The 17,906-nt window shown below is 40.9% G+C and overlaps 1 protein-coding gene across 1 annotated transcript in view; it reads right to left on the bottom strand.

Annotated features, from left to right (window-relative positions):
- Obi1 (ORC ubiquitin ligase 1) overlaps positions 1 to 15,952 on the bottom strand; it is a 51,274-nt gene extending 35,322 nt beyond the window's left edge. Inside the window, exons 1-2 of the mRNA XM_059273232.1 lie at positions 15,843 to 15,952; positions 2,722 to 2,857 (exon numbers count right to left, since the gene is read on the bottom strand). Of these exons, the coding sequence (XP_059129215.1) occupies positions 2,722 to 2,857; positions 15,843 to 15,914 (208 nt within the window). The 5' untranslated portion in view covers positions 15,915 to 15,952. The remainder of the gene's footprint in view (positions 1 to 2,721; positions 2,858 to 15,842) is intronic.
- Positions 15,953 to 17,906: the final 1,954 nt, after the last annotated feature.

Genomic DNA, 17,906 nt, shown 5'->3' with positions numbered 1-17,906 from the left:
ATCAGGTTTAAACAACCAAGACGCCCTGAAAGGTCTCTGATGACACCATTGTCGAGATGATCCAATATCCAAAAACAGGTTCAACGCAACTGGCTCAGAGAATACAGCCTCACAGACTGCTCCAGTCAAGACTTGACCATAATTCTAAAATTTTCTTTGTATCCCCATAAGAATACAGTGCCCTATATCAGCAGGAAGTAGTCTAGAAAACTACACCCACACTACCAAAAAATAGATTATGGATGTTTGTCTTTGTTTAGGTTGTTGGTTACAAATGGTTATTGGTCATAGTCAATCTCTTTCTAAAAGAAGACAGGGGAACATGATATAGAAATATAGGATATTGGTATCATAGGATAAAAGGATGGATTGTTGAACCTACTTTTAAAGAGCAACTTTTTAAAAATGTTTTACATTGATATAGATTTTAGTTTATTGATACAAATTTAAAGTTAATTTTGTTATACTGTATGTATATTTTTACTCTTGTTTAAGGTATTATGTTTGTGCAGCTCATTTAAATTGTAATAGATAATTAAGAAATACAGATTAATAATTAGTCTTCTATGACAATCAAACTTGTAGTCATGTTAAGTTTTCTAAGTATTAGATAGGTAATCTTCAAACACTTCAAAGACCTACAGAATATGGCATTTAAAATGTTTTAAAAACAGACTTTCTGGACAGTGAGACATGTCTGCTCCTGGCAGGACCGATTTACTTCAAAGATAAAGATGGGCATCGAAGACACTCCATATGGGGTTTATCTTCTTCTTAGCAAAAATAGCCATTCAGGCAAGAAACTGTTCTTGTCTGGACTGCTTGACAAAATGTTGTATCGACTGGACATGCAGGACCCATAGGAAGGTGACCATTGAACTTTATAAGGCGAGATGGTCCTTCAGGTTTCTGCTTTACAGAAGAGCCTGCCAGATATTCTACAGAACACAGAGAAAAGTGACTGAGAGACTCTAGGCCTGTAGGCTGAAGAATGAATGTCCCAACATTGTAGAAGAACTTTGGGTAATTGTCCAGGTAGTCAGCTGTCTCTGTCATTTCCAGAACTTTTTAAAAATTGCTTACAATGCTCTTAGTTTTTACTTAAGTAATATATCCTTCTGAGGTCTTTGGTGTAGTTGAAGACTAGATAGTTATAATTATAATTTTCCTTGGTTATGATAAGATAAATTAGATATGAAACTTTAGACTCACAAATATAGGATAGAATATTTTCTTTAATTTTGCCAAATACAAATAGACTAGATATTATAACTATAATTCTTGCTTGATAACTGTTCTATTATATGTAATTTTACTATATTAAAGTTAAAATCTTCCTTTTTGTGTAGACAGAAAAGGGGAAATGCTGTGGGATAATGCTTTTGTTCCCTGGTTTAATAAAACACTGATTGGCCAGTAGCCAGGCAGGAAGCATAGGTGGAGCAAGAAGACTGAAGGAATGCTGGGAAGAGGAAAAGCAGAGTCAGGAGTCGCCAGCCAGATGCAGAGGAAGCAAGATGTAAATGTCTAACTGAGAAAAGGTACCAAGCCACGTGACATAAATAAGAATTATGATTTAATTTAAGTGTAAGAGCTAGTCAGTAATAAGTCTGAGCTAATGGCTGAGCAGTTATAGTTAATAGAAGCTTCTGTGGGTTTACTTGGGGGATGTGAGTGGGAGAGATTTGTCCCAACCACCGGCAGGCTGGGACACAGAAAAACTTGCAACTACAATGAATAAAGCAGGAAGAGATGAGATGAAAAGTTAAGGAAAAGCATTAAACTACTTTAATTATCAATGCTCTCATCTTACACAAAGACCTGACTCCTTGCTAACATTAAGTAAGTCTAAGTATAGAGAGTTTAACCCATAGACTGCAAAGTAGCAGAGAAGGAGCCTTCCGCAAGACTTCACCCATGGCCATAAAAGCAGCTTTGCAGCCAGCTTGGATCCTAGTCTTTTGCTCTCTGTCATGTATCTTCCTTTCCATTTCCATCACAAACAGTATTGAAGACAGTTTCCCCTAACTTTAGACCACTACCACTACTTAAGTTTCCTGAAAGGTGCTGTGTACCTGTGCCTATTTATAGGCTCACTTTTAATGTTTACAGAAGATAAACAAAAATTTACCCCCTAAAGTAAAAACAAAGCACCAAGAGTCTCTCTGAACCTGTTATTCTCCTAGCTCCTGTTTGACACTTCTCTTGCCTCTCCTAATGTGGCACTAATTTTCTTTTTTAAACCTTAATTAGCTTCATATTATCCTTAACTGGACCAGAGTCTCCAATCTGACTATCTAAATTTTGTCTTGCCTCTATAGTGCAAGCCACACACCACCACCCAGGCAACATTCCTAAAGCACACTTGGGGCACACCACTCCCTTGCTCAAAACCTAAATGTCACCAACTTCATCAAGCCTTTCTCAGAGTTCCTCGCCTTCTTTCCAACACTCCTAGCCCTTTATTTTCCCTTCTTAGCACCCGTGACTTTAAACCATTAATATTTCTGTTCACATGCAGTCTCTAATATAAGCTGCATGTGGCCTTTGAGTTATTTCAGATCTTTCACAGTCCTTTGCACAACATATTATATACAATTACTAAGAAACCCAATATGATGTTGATCTGTAACAATGAAAACTTATCAGTCTTCCCCCATACAAACACTGTTTATAAATTGTCTTAAATCTATCTTATGCACATATAAAATAGACCCTTACCAATAATCTCTTTGCAAGGATTTTCTGGAGTGATAGGGACTCTGCAAGCTGGACATTGGCTGTTATTCTTCAACCACAAGTCGATACAAATGGAACAAAACACATGGTTGTTGGTGCATACAACAGGTTGACGTACCTTTGAAAAAAAAGAAAAAAAGGAAAAAAAAGAAACATTAGTTTTAGTACAGAGCAACTGTCATAACTGGATTCCCAATATGATTTTGTTTAGAGCAAACAAATCATCCCTTTCAAGTATAGGGGTAAGTAAGTAGGGGGTAAGGAGAGTACACTTAGGAGTGTAAAACAATGCTTCTCTTGACCACGCTGTTTCTCCTATGACAGAGATGCTAGATGACAGAGCTGGTCATGGAGACTGCAACTTTGATCTGAGATGCTTATTATGTATTTAACATTCATGGGCAAAAAAGAAAATACTTTCTATTTAATAATTCTGGGGCTTTCCCCCCTCAGCCTATTTTCTACTAAAATTATAGGATAGCAGAATCATCAATGTGATACTTGAATTCTTCAGTGCATTCCACGATACCATAAAGTACCAACAACCCCCTACTAAGCATTATAAAAAGATATGTTATGATTTTGATGTGGTTTGTTGCTGTGGGATGTATGGCAAATGTGTTGCTAATTAATCAATAAAACACTGATTGGCCGTTGGCTAGGCAGGAAGTATAGGCGGGGCAAGGAGGAGAATAAAGCTGGGAAGTGGAAGGCTGAGTCAGAGAGACACTGCCAGCCACCACGATGAGAAACAGCTTGTGAAGATGCCGGTAAGCCACGAGCCATGTGGCAAGGTATAGATTAAAGGAAATGGATTAATTTAAACTATAAGAACAGTTAGCAAGAAGCCTGCCACGGCCATACAGTTTGAAAGCAACATAAGTCTCTGTGTTTACTTGGTCGGGTCTGAGAGGCTGTGGGACTGGCAGGTGAAAGAGATTTGCCCTGACTGTGGGCCAGGCAGGAAAACTCTAGCTACAGTTTGTCATGACTTCATTCCCCAATATAATGGATTGGGGTAATACGACCTTTAAGAAAGGTGACTCTGTATTGGGGGAAGTCAGGTCTTGGTAACAGTGATTAATTCCCACAAGAGTTGGTTGATAAAAAAAGACCAAGTCTGGCCCTCTCCCTACTCTCTTGTTTCCTATCTCACCACGTAACTCCCTTCCTTTCTTTTCTCCTTCTTCTCTCCCCTCTTCACATGACTAGAAATTCAGGTCATATTATGTTCATGGATGTTCTAATTTTATCCTGCTGTTCATAAAATTTCTTAAGAGCCCCAGACTTCTAAATACTAGGAAGACAGCACCATATTTATCCTATAGTCCCTTCTTCCCACCCACATACTACTGTAGTATTTTTAAAAGTACCTTATACCCCAAGAATAAGAAGCCCAGTAATGAAGGAAGCTATTTCCTTATACTAGTAGCCAGTTTGGAATGGTAATTGTGGTGGTTTGAATAAAAATAGCTCCCATAAGCTCATATATTTTAATGCTTAGTTACCAGGAAGTAGAACTATGGAAAGGATTCGGAGGCATGGCCTTGTTGAAGCAGGTATGTTACTGGGCTTTGAGGTTTCAAAAGCCCAAGCCAAGCACAGTCTCACACCCACACCCTGGCCCCTGCCTGCAGATCAGGATGTAGCTCTCAATTACTTCTCCAGTACCATGACTGCCATCCCTCTAAAACTTATGGAAGCCAATACTGAAGACAGAACCATACACATTATAGAAGGGACATCAAGATGCTCCACCTTGTAAGAAACTACGTAAAAGCAGCCAGGGAAACAATTTAAAAGCAATCAAAATTTTCTATATATTTAGCTAAAGAGATCTTTCAATCTAGAGGACGGTTTTGATTAAATCAAAGTGCCAATGACAGGAGGAACAGTTTTCTATGTAGTGAAAGTCCAGGTCCTATTTTGGTCATGTGATGTTTCTTACATCAAACTCAATTTTAAGTGGGTAAGCTTGGGGTAAGAAGCCTTGAGAGTCACTGGCATAAAAGAGAACAGCATCTAAAACCACAGGACTGGTGCAGATTCCTGGCCCAGGCAAAATGGCTGGAGGAAAAGGGCAAGTACAAGAGGAGCATCTAGAAAGGGAAGCTGAGAACAGGACCTGTGTGCCAGGAAGGAAAGCATGGCAGTTCTCAACAGGGAGGCAGTCCCCAAGTAAGTAAGACGTTGATGAAGTAGAGATGACACTGTGATTTAACTGTATGAAATGATTTGCTACTGAAAAGAGTTTCTCAGCAAATGAGGGTTGGGGACAGAAACACAAGCAGGTTGAGAGGCAATGAACGCTGAAGATAGAAAATACAGACAATTCTCAGATATAAAGGAGAAAGCATACAAATTAGACCATAGTTAGCAAGTCACAGTGATGGAGAGGGCAGGGATATCATAGCTAGAGACAGCAAAATTCCCAAGAAGCCAAAAGGGAAACGGGATTTGAGCCCCAGGACGATTTTGTCTTACATAGGAGGGAGGAGCCAGCTTCCATGGGAAAACTAACACAAGGGTTGATCTGAAGACTGGAAAGACAGAGGATGCATGTTCCGGCTTTCTCAGTTGGAACTTACCCTTTAAATGTAAAGTGAAGTTACCAGCAAAAAGTGAAGAAGGGGATAGTATGTAGATGTGAGAAAAGGAAAGCAAAGCAGTTATTCTGGAAAGCAAAAACCAAGTTTATTAGGAGTACTTAGCAGGACTAATTAATTTTGTTTAATTTCTATTTGAGGTCTGTGGGTTTGAATGCAATGTAAGACCAATTCACACAGGTATGCATTTTTCAGCTGTTGAGCTGCTCAGGTTTAGGCAGGAAATAGTTTGTTTTACCCAGAGTTGGGGTTTTGCCAAAGAGAAAAGGGGAAGTCATCACAAATGGTCATAAGGAAACGAGCACTTAAATGGCAATGATGACAATGAAAAAGTGACACAGCATCAATGACAGGTTTCAGGAAGCAGAAAGAGCTTAGCAAAAATGGGATCAGAGAGTAAACACATCTGGTCAAGATACCAGGGGTGGCACAGGGGTTTCTAACATTTGTCTGGGGCCATATTATCTGACATGCCCAATTTCTCTCTTAATCTCATGTGTCACATGTGGTTAATGTGTATTCTATGCTTACAACTCCCAACTTTCTCTCTGACCTCAGTAAGAGACAGAGTTTAGGCTTCTAAGATAAACCTGGGGCCAACTCCCAGTATCCCACATTTTAACCTCAAGTAAACCTTTTGGTTATTGTAGGCTTAGTTTTTATCTCTAAAAATTATGGCTAAACCTAATACCCTTTCATTTATGTGTTAATTTAAGTTAAATAATATATGCTAGCAAATTCACATAACTCCCCTACACTCACACAGGGACACACCACACACACACACACACACACACACACACACACACACACACACACCCCAGTATTGCATACCCAAGGGACCAAATACATAAAAAGAAGTTAAAGATACCAGAAACATGGGAAGAAAAACATGTAGGCAAACTACAGACAGTGAGTAGAGCCAGCCCACCTGCATGACTATCTGGACTGTCCCCAGCAGTCGATGGGGAAAGAGCTTCCCAATAGCTAGGGTTATCAAACTCCATAGTGTGTCCAGGGTGCCAGGTGTGGAGTACCAGGCTCTAATGTTTGCTTTGTTGTGTTTCAGTCTTTCCTTAATTCTTTCTGTATTCCTACTCCTCCCTTTTAGAAAAGAAACGTTTACCCTATACTATTCCACTTTGCAATTATGTAACTTGGTTTTCAGTTCTTCTCTCCAGTGTTTCACAACTATATGTTTGTCTTGAGTCTCATGAGACTTCAAACAATAACAGAATAGTTAAAATTTTGGGACTCTTGGGGATGGGCTGAAGGCACTTCATAGTATGAGATGGCCATGTGACTGTGGAGGCCAGGGATACAATGCTACAGTTTGGATCCTGTACATCCCCCAAAGGTCCACATGTTGAAAGCTTTATCCTCAGCCTGTGGCCTACTGGGAGACAGCAGAACCCTAAGGAAGTTGTTTGTGGTGTGCCCCTGAAGGCTACTAGGACCCAATCTTTCTGCTTCTACTCTTTGCTTCCTGGCTTCCAAGAGCAGATTCTCTCACCATGAACTCCTGTTACAATATTCTATGTTTACTGTAAAAAAAAAAAAAAAAAAATGTGAACTAAAATAAGTATTTCCTGTGTATGATATATTTCACAGTGCAGGAAAGGAAAGATGTAGCCATTTTTACATGGCTACATCTTTGTTAATAGTATGCTCTTTTTTTCCCCTTTAATGCTCTTTTCTTCTACTTTGTGCCTTGCTTAGAAAATTGGTTATATTCCACTTTCCCCATTAGAACTAGTCTCAGTGGGGGAAGGGTAGTGCCCTGCTCTTTGTATCTCCTTACTTCACTTGGTAGATTGCTTTGAAGATGGTGGGATTTAATAAAAGTAAATTTTGACGCAGAAAATAAAAAAGTGAGATGATGTTGCCCAAACTGTCTTCTGAAGCAAAAGATTATGGTCAAACAGTAAGGAAAACATTTTACCTCTCCATTCAGTGTACCAAAATGATAAAAAAGAACAACTACAGACAGACTACTTTGCTCTGGCTGCTTAGGGCCATCAACAAAGCCCCACAGCAGAATCATTTGTACTGCTGGAACGTCCTATTACTGTCACTGTGTTGGGTTTTTAGAAGCTGACTAATCCATTTCTCTGGACAGGCTATGTAGCAGATGATGATTTCCAGAGGGCAGTATAACTTTAGCTTAAGATCCTCCAGCTAAGATGGTGGACTAGAAACTGCCTACATGGGACATGTTAAGAAGGAAAATTAGTGCCAGAATGGACTCTATTCCAAAAACAAAAGAGCTTCAGAAATGTACATGTGATGATATAATGGCACAGAGCACTAAGAAAAGAATGGGCAATGCATAGAAAAGAAGCAAGGCAAACTTAATACAGCTTCACCCATGGGGATCCCCAGCAAGCAGACAGGAAGCAGAAGTGTTATCTGAAAGGTAAGCTAGAGCCCCTGGAGGAAAGAGACGGCCAGCTACCCTATAAAGCTAAGTGTGGTTGGCAGATCCATTGCACTTTATAGTTCATCAACTAGGCAGGTCCTCCCATCTTCCCCAAACTCTTCGGATTATATACCCTTCTCTGGGGCAGCAATGTTCAACCTGAGAGGTGTCTCCCAAATGCAATGGGAGTAAGGAAGCAACCATAATACTCTATAGGCAAAGGATTTGTACTTTCCAAGCCCCTTAAGTACTGATCTTACTGCGGAAGGATGTGAATGTCTTATGTGTTTGGCTGGAGCATCAAAGCTTTCTGAATCTACAGAAGCAAACAGGTGGCCAGGCTCAGGAGTATTAAACTTGCAATTCAGTTGGAAGAAACTGCTATACAACAAAAGGGAATAACTGGTCAAGAAGATGTAACCATTTCAAGTATATATGTACTAAGTGTCATTGAAGATACTTCAGTTAAACTACATCATCAATCAAATAGAATTAATAAATATCTAGAGAATATTCCATCCAATACAAACAGAATACACATTCTTCTCCACAGTTCATGTCACCAATTGCTAAAATAGACGACATTCTAGGTCACAGAGCAAATCTTAAACATGAAAGAACAGAAATAATTTTTTGGATCTCGTCAGGAAACAGTGAACTAAAACTAGACATCAAAGACAAGAGAAGCTACAGAAACTACTCAAATACTTAAAGATTGAACAATAAATTCTTGATGACCAGTGGGTCACTGAAGAATCAAAAATTATTAAAAATTAAAATAATTCTAGAAGAAATAAAAATTAAAAACACAACTTCCTAGAACTTTTGTGATACTAAGGCATTACTAAGTTCAGTTTACAGCTATGAGCGCTTACACTAGAAAAAGATATCTTAAATAACACACTGATGCACACTGAGGCCATAAAAATAAAAACAAGAAAAAGATGGCTCTTTGAGAAGATAAAGGAGATTGACAAACTCCTAGAGAAATTAACCAATTGAGAAAGACCCAACTTAATGAAATTAGAGATGAAGAGAAACCATTATGACAGATTCCAATGAAATCCAGAGGCTCATTGGAAAGTATTGTGAAATTTACATCCACCAAACCTGCATAATCTGTAAGAAATGTATAAATTTATAGACACACAACCTACTAATAGTATTAATTTTATTAAATAAGATGTTATAAACAACTTAAACAGATCCCTATCAAATAACCAGGCTGAAGCAGTAATCAAAAGCTTTTCATGAGGTAAAAAGCCCAGAACCAATGTCAGGCTCTGCAAAACCTTTGAGAAAGAGCTAACAATACTCCTCAAACTACAAAATGGCAATGCTCCTTAAACTGTAGAAGACCAATACTCCTCAAACTGTAAAACAGCAATACTCCTTAAATTACACAAGATAAGATGGGAAGGAGCATCACCAAACTCATTCTATGAAGCTAATATTACCACGATAACCAAACCAGATAAATACACAGAAAAAAGAAAGACAGATGGTAGGACAATTTCACTAATGAACACAAACAGAAAACTTTTTGACAAAATTTTTGTAAATCTTACTTAAGACCACAGTAAGGGAACTGGAGCAATGACTCAGTGGTTAAGAGCACTCACTATTCTTGCAGAAGACCCAGGTTTGGGTCATAGCAGCTACATCAGTGTTTCTTAACCTGTGGGTTGTGACCGATATTCTGCATATCAGATATTTACATTATAATTCATAACAGCAAAATTACAGTTATGAAGCAGAAAAGAAATAATTTTATAGTGGAGGGTTCACCACAACATGAAGAACTGACTGTACTAAAGGATGGATTAGGAAGGTTGGGAACCACTGCTCTACATGATGGATCACATCTGTCTGTAACTCCAGTTCTGGGGAACCAGACCTCTGTAGGTACAGAATACACACACAGTGCGTATACAAGTAAAATATTCATACACATAAAATTTAGAAAAAAATTTAAAGAACACATGAAGATCATACATCATGACCAAGTTGATTACAGCCTAGGGAGGCAAAGCTGGATCAATATATACAATAAATATAAGAAATCAAGTTAAGGACATAAATCACATGATCACATCAGCAGACAGAAAAAAAAATCCTTGACAAAGTTCACTATCCCTTCACAATAAAAGTCACAAACAGCTGGGTGGTGGTGGCGCATGCCTTTAATCCCAGTACATGGGAAGCAGAGCTAGGAGGATCTCTGTGAGTTCGAGGCCAGCCTGGTCTACAGAGTGAGATCCAAGACAGGCACCAAAACTACACAGAGAAACCCTGTCTCAAAAAACAAAAACAAAACAAACAAAAAAGACACAAATAAATTTGGAATAAAAGGAACATATTTCAAGATCATAAGCATACATCTAACGAACTTATAGGCAATATGTGAAGGTGACAAAAACATACACTGGTGCTGGGAAAACTGGATATCTACATGTAGACGAATCATACTAGACCCATCACTCTACCCTTGTATGCGGCAACAATTCGAAGTGAATCAAAGATCTGAAAATTTGAAAATGCTAGAGAAAAACATAAGAAATATATTTAAAAATTACATAGGCACAAAGAAAGCCTTTCTGAAAAGATCTATAGCACAGGAAATAATCCAAAGAACTGACAAATAGAAATAAGAAACCTCTAGAACAGCAAAGGCAATCATCACCAGCTATACATCAGACAAGCTGCTATACATCAGAGAGGTATTAATATCTAGCATACGTAAAGAATTGGAAAAACTAAACACCAAAATCCAAATCATCCAATCAGCGAATGGGCTAATGAACTGACATGTCAGTTCTTAAATAAAAATGGCCAACATATATTTGAAAGTGTTCTACATCCTAAGCCACCAAGGAAATGAAAATTAAAATGGCTCTGAGAATCCATCTTTTATCAAATTGGCATTCACTAAGAGAACAAATGCAGCAAATGCTAGCGGTAACTCTCGCACTGCTGGTGCAAATGTAAACTGGAGAAGACACTAGAGAAGTCCCTGTGCAGGTTCTTCAAAAACTAACATTAGAACTACTTATGATACAGATATACCACTTCTGAGTACATCTGGAAGGATTCTAAGTCAACATGCTACACAGTACTTGAACATCCATATTTATTGCTGGAATGTTCACAATAGTTAAGATATGGAACCAATTTAGATGTCCATCAACAGATGAATGGATAAATAGGATACATACACAAAAATGAAGTCATATCTTGCAAGAAAATGGATGGAACTGGACAGCAAAAGAAGCAAGTCTCAAATATCAAATGTGTTTGTTCATATGTATAATCTAGATTTAATTTTATGTCTGTCTAGGTCATGAAAATAGAAAAGGAACCCTGAAAAGTGGGGGAAAGTCTTAATAGGGAAGGGAGGTTATATAATAACATGTGGCACAAAAGTAGGAGGGATTATTTGGGAAGAAATGATTCAACAGGAAAATGGAGAAATATAAATATTGTACTTGGGATGCTGTGGTGGTGGTTTGAGAGAGAAATGTGCCCCCTAGGCTCATGTAATTGGAGACCTGGTCCCTGGTTACTGGCATTGTGTTTAGGGAGGTTATGGAATTTTTAAGAAGAAGAAATACATTATTGGAGGCTGGTTTTGAGAGTTTATAATTGCTTCCTGCCTGTTGCTGAGTATGGGATCAGCTTCCTGATCAGGCCACCTGCTGTCATACTACTTCTGCCATTATGGCCTCTCCCTCTGGAACTATAAGCCCACATAAACTGTTCCTTCCACAGGTCATTTGTGTTCGTACTGTTTTAGCAGAACAACAAAAAGTAATACAGAAGTTGGTACCTGGAGACACAGGGTACTGCTGTGAAGAACCTGACTTTTTTTTTTTTTGAAAAAAATGTAGAAGACTGGAACTCTGGACTTTTAGGAAAGTAGTAGAATGCTATAAGCAGAGATTAAAGGGCCTTCCTAATGTGGGCCTGGAAGACATTAGAGTAATGTGGACTGCAGAAGGCTGGCTCAGAGTTCAGAGAACAAGGTCACTATTAGTAGCTGGGCTAAGAGCATTCCTGTAATATTTTGGCAGACTTATAGCTGTCTTCTTCCCATGCCCTAAGAACTTGCTCAAGCCTAAATTAAAAAGAAATTTCCCTGGCAGAGGAAATTTCAAGATAGCATAATACTGAGTCTGTGGTACTGTTATTACTAATAATTCATAATAAAGAAACAAGCTTTGTCTTCTTGTGAGACTCCTAACAGTGGGAGAAAGGGCTGTCTCTGACTCGTTTGCTGGCTTTTAGGACCCTATCCCTCATACTGGGGTTGCCTTGTCCATCTTTAATATGAGGAGAGGTGCCTAGTTTTATTGCAACTTGATATGCCATGTTTGGTTGATAACCATGGGAGGTCTACCCTTTTCTGAATAGGAACAGAGGAGTAGATGGGGCTGGGGACTGGGAAGAAAGGAGGGAGGGGAAACTGTGGTCAGGATGTAACAAAAAATAATAGTAATAAAAATTCATTAAAAAAAAAGAAAAGGAAGAAGTGGGGCAGAAAGAAATTCTAAAAATATACAGTTTGGAGAGAAAAATTACAGCCAAAGCTTGTGTTGAAAGTGAGGCTGCAACTGTTAAAGAGATTAGCATTAAGGGGAGGCCTTAAAACAATGGGCAAGGAGCTCTAATGGCAGGATTCTCTGAGGCCAAGCTTCCAACATATAAAGGGAGAAAGCATAAGGGGTAATTTGCTCATAGAAAACAACTGCTTCAACATACAAAAGCTGTTGCTAATGTCATCAAGAGGGTAAAGGCTCCATCCAAAGATGGCAGCCAAACTTGGTGGTGTCCTCTATGTGTGCCTTTGGAGGCACAAAGGATATAAGAGTGAGGGAGTCATGAATTCTTCCTCTATGGTTTCTGAGCCACTGAGGCCAGGCAACACATAGTAGGGAAGTTAAGAGGGCTAGATGCCCTGAGAGCCCATTGTGGGTGAAGACGCCAAGAGATCTGAGATGTCCAAGCCATGTCTGCCAAGGAGAACCGCATACAGGGAGTGGTACACCAAGACAAAGATTTATGTTATAGGCAGCAAAGCCCTTTTGATACTAAACTCTTGGGACACTGGACACAGAGCTACAAGATTTTTGTGCCCTGGGTTTGGGCCTAGTATTTTCTCACTATGCCCCATTCTTCCCTTCTGGGATGGGAATTTATGGCTGTACCATCGTATATTGAAAAAATGCAATTTTAAAAAATCATATGGGAGGGTAACAGTTAAGAGACTGATGAGTCTTAGAAGAGACTTTAGACTTTTTAACACTGTTGAGATAGCAAAGGACCATGAGGACTTTAAAAGTTGTAGTAAATGCGACTGTGTTATGACATGGCAATGAGCCTATTGGGAGCAGGGAGTGGAATGTGGTGGTTTGAATAAGAAATGTCCCCCATAAACTTGGGTATTTGAATATTTGGACCCAGAATGATGGCACTACTTGGGAGGAACCTGTAAGTGAGGCCTTGCTGGAGGAAATACATCATCAGCTGAGGGCTTTGAGAATTTATAGCTTAACCTCACTTCCAGCTCACCCTATCGCCCTGTTTTCTGCTCCAGCTGCCTACTGCCGTACCTTCCCCACCATTATGGACTCTCCCTCTGGAACCATAAGCGAAAATAAACTCTTTCTTCCATTAGTCACTTTTGTCCCTGGTGTTTTTATTACAGCAACAAAAAGTAACTAAAACAAAAACTACTTTAAAACCAATTCTTTTATTTGACTGTACTCAAAGTAGTAAAATACAGAGAATTTAGTACTCCTTCAGTTCTTGTCAACCCATGTTCCTCTACCCAGATCCCACTACACAAAACACCCAAAGAGGCATAGGCTTAGAAGTTCTACATATAGAAATGATCATAATTTGCCCATATCATTAGTCTTCACAATTAATTTTCTCTCAGATGAGATTTCTAGCAATAAAACAGTACTCTTAAAAATAAAAAGGCTGGATCATAATGGCAAAGGTTAAGCAGCACATGAAATCCCTAACTCTTCAGCGGCACGCATGTTGAAGGAGGAAGCATCATAAGATAATGTTTCCATGATGGTGAAGGACAGGAAGAGAAGAGAGAGTAAAGTGCTCTGTATACTGAATGGACAGGAAGGTGAAGGGGAAGTCTCTGGTGCAAAGATTAACTCTACAATCCATCTCCTTCCTTCCTTTTTTTAATACAGAGTTTCTCTGTGTAGCCCTGGCTGTCCTTGCTCTGTAGACCAGGCTGGCACTGAACTCAGAGATCCACCGTCTCTGCCTTCCAAGTTACAAATTAAAAGCGTGTGCCAACACACTCAGCTTGTTTTTTTATTATGGCATTTCACCTCTTGTATGACCAAATCCTTTTCTTAAAACAGCAAATGTATTTGGGAAGACTCAAGTTTGAAGTTCTTCATTAATAGCCCTACTATGTCGGGCTCACTGACCAGGAATTATATATTGGTTCAGGTAGGGGCTTCTCATTTGGGGCACTATCAATATTTTTCTAAACTGAAGCATTTTTGTGTTGTATATCATAGGAAATTTAGCTAGCAGCGGCTCTGGAATCCACCAATCATATGCCATTGGCTTATCCCTGGGAGCAATCAAAAGAAACTACATATTCACAAATGTTCCTGGGGATCAAAAAATCTATCTCCACTCCACTGAGGACCACACAAATCCTTCCAACAAGTTAATGGGGTTGATAAAATTAAATACATTTTCAGCTGTGGAAACTGAGACATAAGGAAACAACAAAGCCTGACAAAGCCCGAATTGTACTCAATTAAAAAATTACACACACACACACACACACACACACACACACACACACACAAAGTCTTTCCTCCCTGAAGCAAGGTTAAGAAACAATAGTCTAGAAGTTAAAAAAAAAAAAAAAAAAGTATGTTCGAAAGAAGCAAAAGGTGGAACTAATGGAATCTGTGGGTATGAAGAAAATATAGTTCAGATTTACCTACCAGTTGGCCAGCTCGAAAACCACCTTTGTGGAAGCCATCCTTCAGCTGGCCAGGGATCAAGCAAGCTATTCTTTCTCACGGAACATGTGCTATTTTATTGGCCTTTTACTCTGACTCTGTCTAGGGTTAGCAGTTGCTTCCAACCCTAACTTGCTTTTATTTACTGAATCGGCAAATCTACGCTGAACCTTCAACACTTAAAGGCAGGCCATCTTATTGGCTGGCACTCACTTCTTTTTTCCCTGTTAAGCCCGGGGCTGTAAATTGCAGCCTACATTCTCGGGCACACTACATACAAAAAGCAATCAGGGTGGAAAAGAATGCGTGTTCCAGTTCTTCGCCGTTCTTGAACCACGCGGTAAAGGCACGCTTTTCAAAAGAACCGAATCGGAGGCACGCACAATCGGAAATGAAAGGGGAACACGAATGCTTGAGGACGTTCAAAACTCCGTTTCTAATACCAGACTACTTTCTCCACGTAGTTTCACAAGCCCATGAGCACCTCTGGCCTCTCGTGACCGATCTCAATCTCGGGAGTGAAGACCACGCTTCTCATGCTGCACAGCACAGGGAGGGGAGTGGGGGCAGGCACCATCATTTACTTGTCAAAATCTGAACACATGGCAAAAAGCCACCCTCGGGACGAGGACAAGAAGAGGGAAGGGCTTTAAAAACGGACCGTGGCCCCCAGAACAATCACACCGGGTGCAGGGGAGGCTGGGGAACTCGGGCGGGGCTCCGGGGAAGCCCTGCTTTTGAAAGCGCTGCTCGCCGCACGGGCTGCGGAGGAGGATGGAGGCTGCGGCGCGGACACTCTAACCCGCTCTCTGCAGGCCGGCCGCGGCCGCCGCAGGCCGCCCAGCCCCGGGCCCCGGCTCGCTCCGGGAGGCGCCAGAGGAGCCCAGCGACCCGCGTCGCCCCCGCGCCCCCCAGGACCGGCCTCCCGCCGCCGCCCAGGAGCTCGCGGGTCAGCCTACCCTGGCATCCCGGCGGGCGCCTCACGCCCCGTCCCCGCCCAGCACCCGGCCTCGCTGGGCTCCCGCGGGCGCTGGGTCCTCCGCCCCGTCTCCTAGCCGTACCCATTACCTTCCCCAAGCAAATGTGGCACGTGATGGGCAGAGTGAGGGACAATGTAACGTTCTGCACGGTCTGTGCCATGGCAGCGTTCAGAATCCCGCCAACACGGAAGTCCCGCCGACGGCAGCTCCTCGCCACGCTGGGGACGCGCGAGGCCGGCTACGGCGGCCTGGCAGGGCCACAGCGAGCCCGGCGGGCGAGGGGACGGAAACGCGCTTCTGAGGCGCGCGGTCGCCCCATCTTTTTTTTTTTTTTTTCCCCCTCTCCTTTCGTTATTAAATAGTAACTATTATTCATAACAGATTAAAAATCGGTCCCTGAGCCAGGAGCTAAAAAGTTGCTGGGGGTGGGGAGGAAGATGGTTTACTAGAGGGTTCGAGGCTCTTGAAAATTTATGGAAAGTGTAATTAATTCGTGCAAGGAAGGAGAGAGAGCTATGTGGGGGTGGGAAGTTAAGCCACACGTCTAGAGAAAATGGAGCCCTCAAAACATAACGAGAAAAAAAACGTTACCTATTCATTTAATAGTTTCAAAACAACTGTTCCCTCTCACTTCCTTCCCTACAGTGTGCTTCCAGAAGGCATGATAATTGACTTAAAAGCAACGGTTTTCTTCATCCAGAACTATCCAGAAGTACCTGGGTAAATTCAATCTCAGTTCTCCTTGAAGACAAACTTTCACTAGCTCTTCTGTGCTTCCCCAATCAGGGGGAGGATTCTAGCCAGGGCTCTGATTCACCCTAAGGGAGGAAACTGCACAGTGCAAGGCATACACTTGCACAATGCATTGTAACGACTTCATTTTAGGCACAAGTAGGATATGAGATGAACCGCTTGTGTTGTTGAACTTCAGGAGATAATTCGCGAGGTTACAAATTAGCATTTCCCAACGATGACCAAGAAAACAATCTAAACGCTCCCAACTGAATCTTACTTGTAAAGTTTAGGATTTTACAGCAACTTGATGTAAATGAGAAAGAGCTAATGTGAGAAATGATGCAAACATACGCCATGAGATGGGAAATTTAGAATCAAGCGAAATGCCTTTTGCTTGCTGATTTCTTTGTAAAAGAGACTCATGGAGAAGACATCCCTGCCTTGGACAACTTCCTAGGTCATGGCCTCAGGCAGCCTATTAAACATCTGCCCCTTAGGGCCTTTCTCTCTCTCTCTCTCTCTCTCTCTCTCTCTCTCTCTCTCTCTCTCTCTCTCTCTCTCTCTCTCTCTCTCTGTGTGTGTGTGTGTGTGTGTGTGTGTGTGTGTGTGTGTGTTTGTGTGTGTGTTGTGTGACATGAAGGTGGAGGCCAATCATCATGGCTCTAAAATAACCAGACAAAAACGCAACTGGAGAAGTTGGCAACTGGCCTGGAGAAACCCAAGTCCAGTTCAACAATGGCTCACTGGTGGCAGTGAGAATATCCCAAACAGTTCACTATCTGTTTCCTAAGAGTTAGAGGCTATGGCCACCTTGGATGAGAGAACTGGACGAAACAGCCATATGACTCCCTGTGTAATGGACACTTCTTCAGAATGACTAGCAGGAGAATAATCTGCTTCTAAAACCTTGTGGTTCTTTGAAAGCAAAGTCATATTTATTCCAGGTCCAGAATTCACAAGCCTAGAGAATGCATCATTCACATTCTCAACTGAAGCCCAGGATTAGAATGAGGAAGTCCCATGGTGTTTGAGGGTCTCCTTCTACAGACCCTGAGTGGGACAGAGGAGTGGAGATGACCTGCTATCTATCAGGTGACATCTATCCCTGAGATTACTACAGCAAGGGACAGATATGTAGAAGACACTTCCATTCCAAAAGAGCTCTACCTCTTACCCGCAATGCACGTCTGGTCTGATAAATCATTTAGATCAGTGGTTCTCAACCTTTCTAATGCTGTGACCCATTAATACCTCATGTTATGGTGTCCCCCAAACATAAAGATTCGTTGACACCTCATAACTGTAATTTTGCTACTGTTATGAATCTTAATGTAAATATCTGTGTTTTCTGATGGTCTTAGGTGACCCCTGTGAAAGGGTCATTCAAAGGGGTCAAGACCTACAAGTTGAAAACCAC

This window comes from Peromyscus eremicus, chromosome 9 (assembly GCF_949786415.1).
Source record: "Peromyscus eremicus chromosome 9, PerEre_H2_v1, whole genome shotgun sequence".
In the NCBI taxonomy this organism is placed as follows: Eukaryota; Metazoa; Chordata; class Mammalia; order Rodentia; family Cricetidae; genus Peromyscus; species Peromyscus eremicus.
Note: the sequence above shows the minus strand (reverse complement) of the source record. Positions and strands in the feature narration are given on the sequence as shown.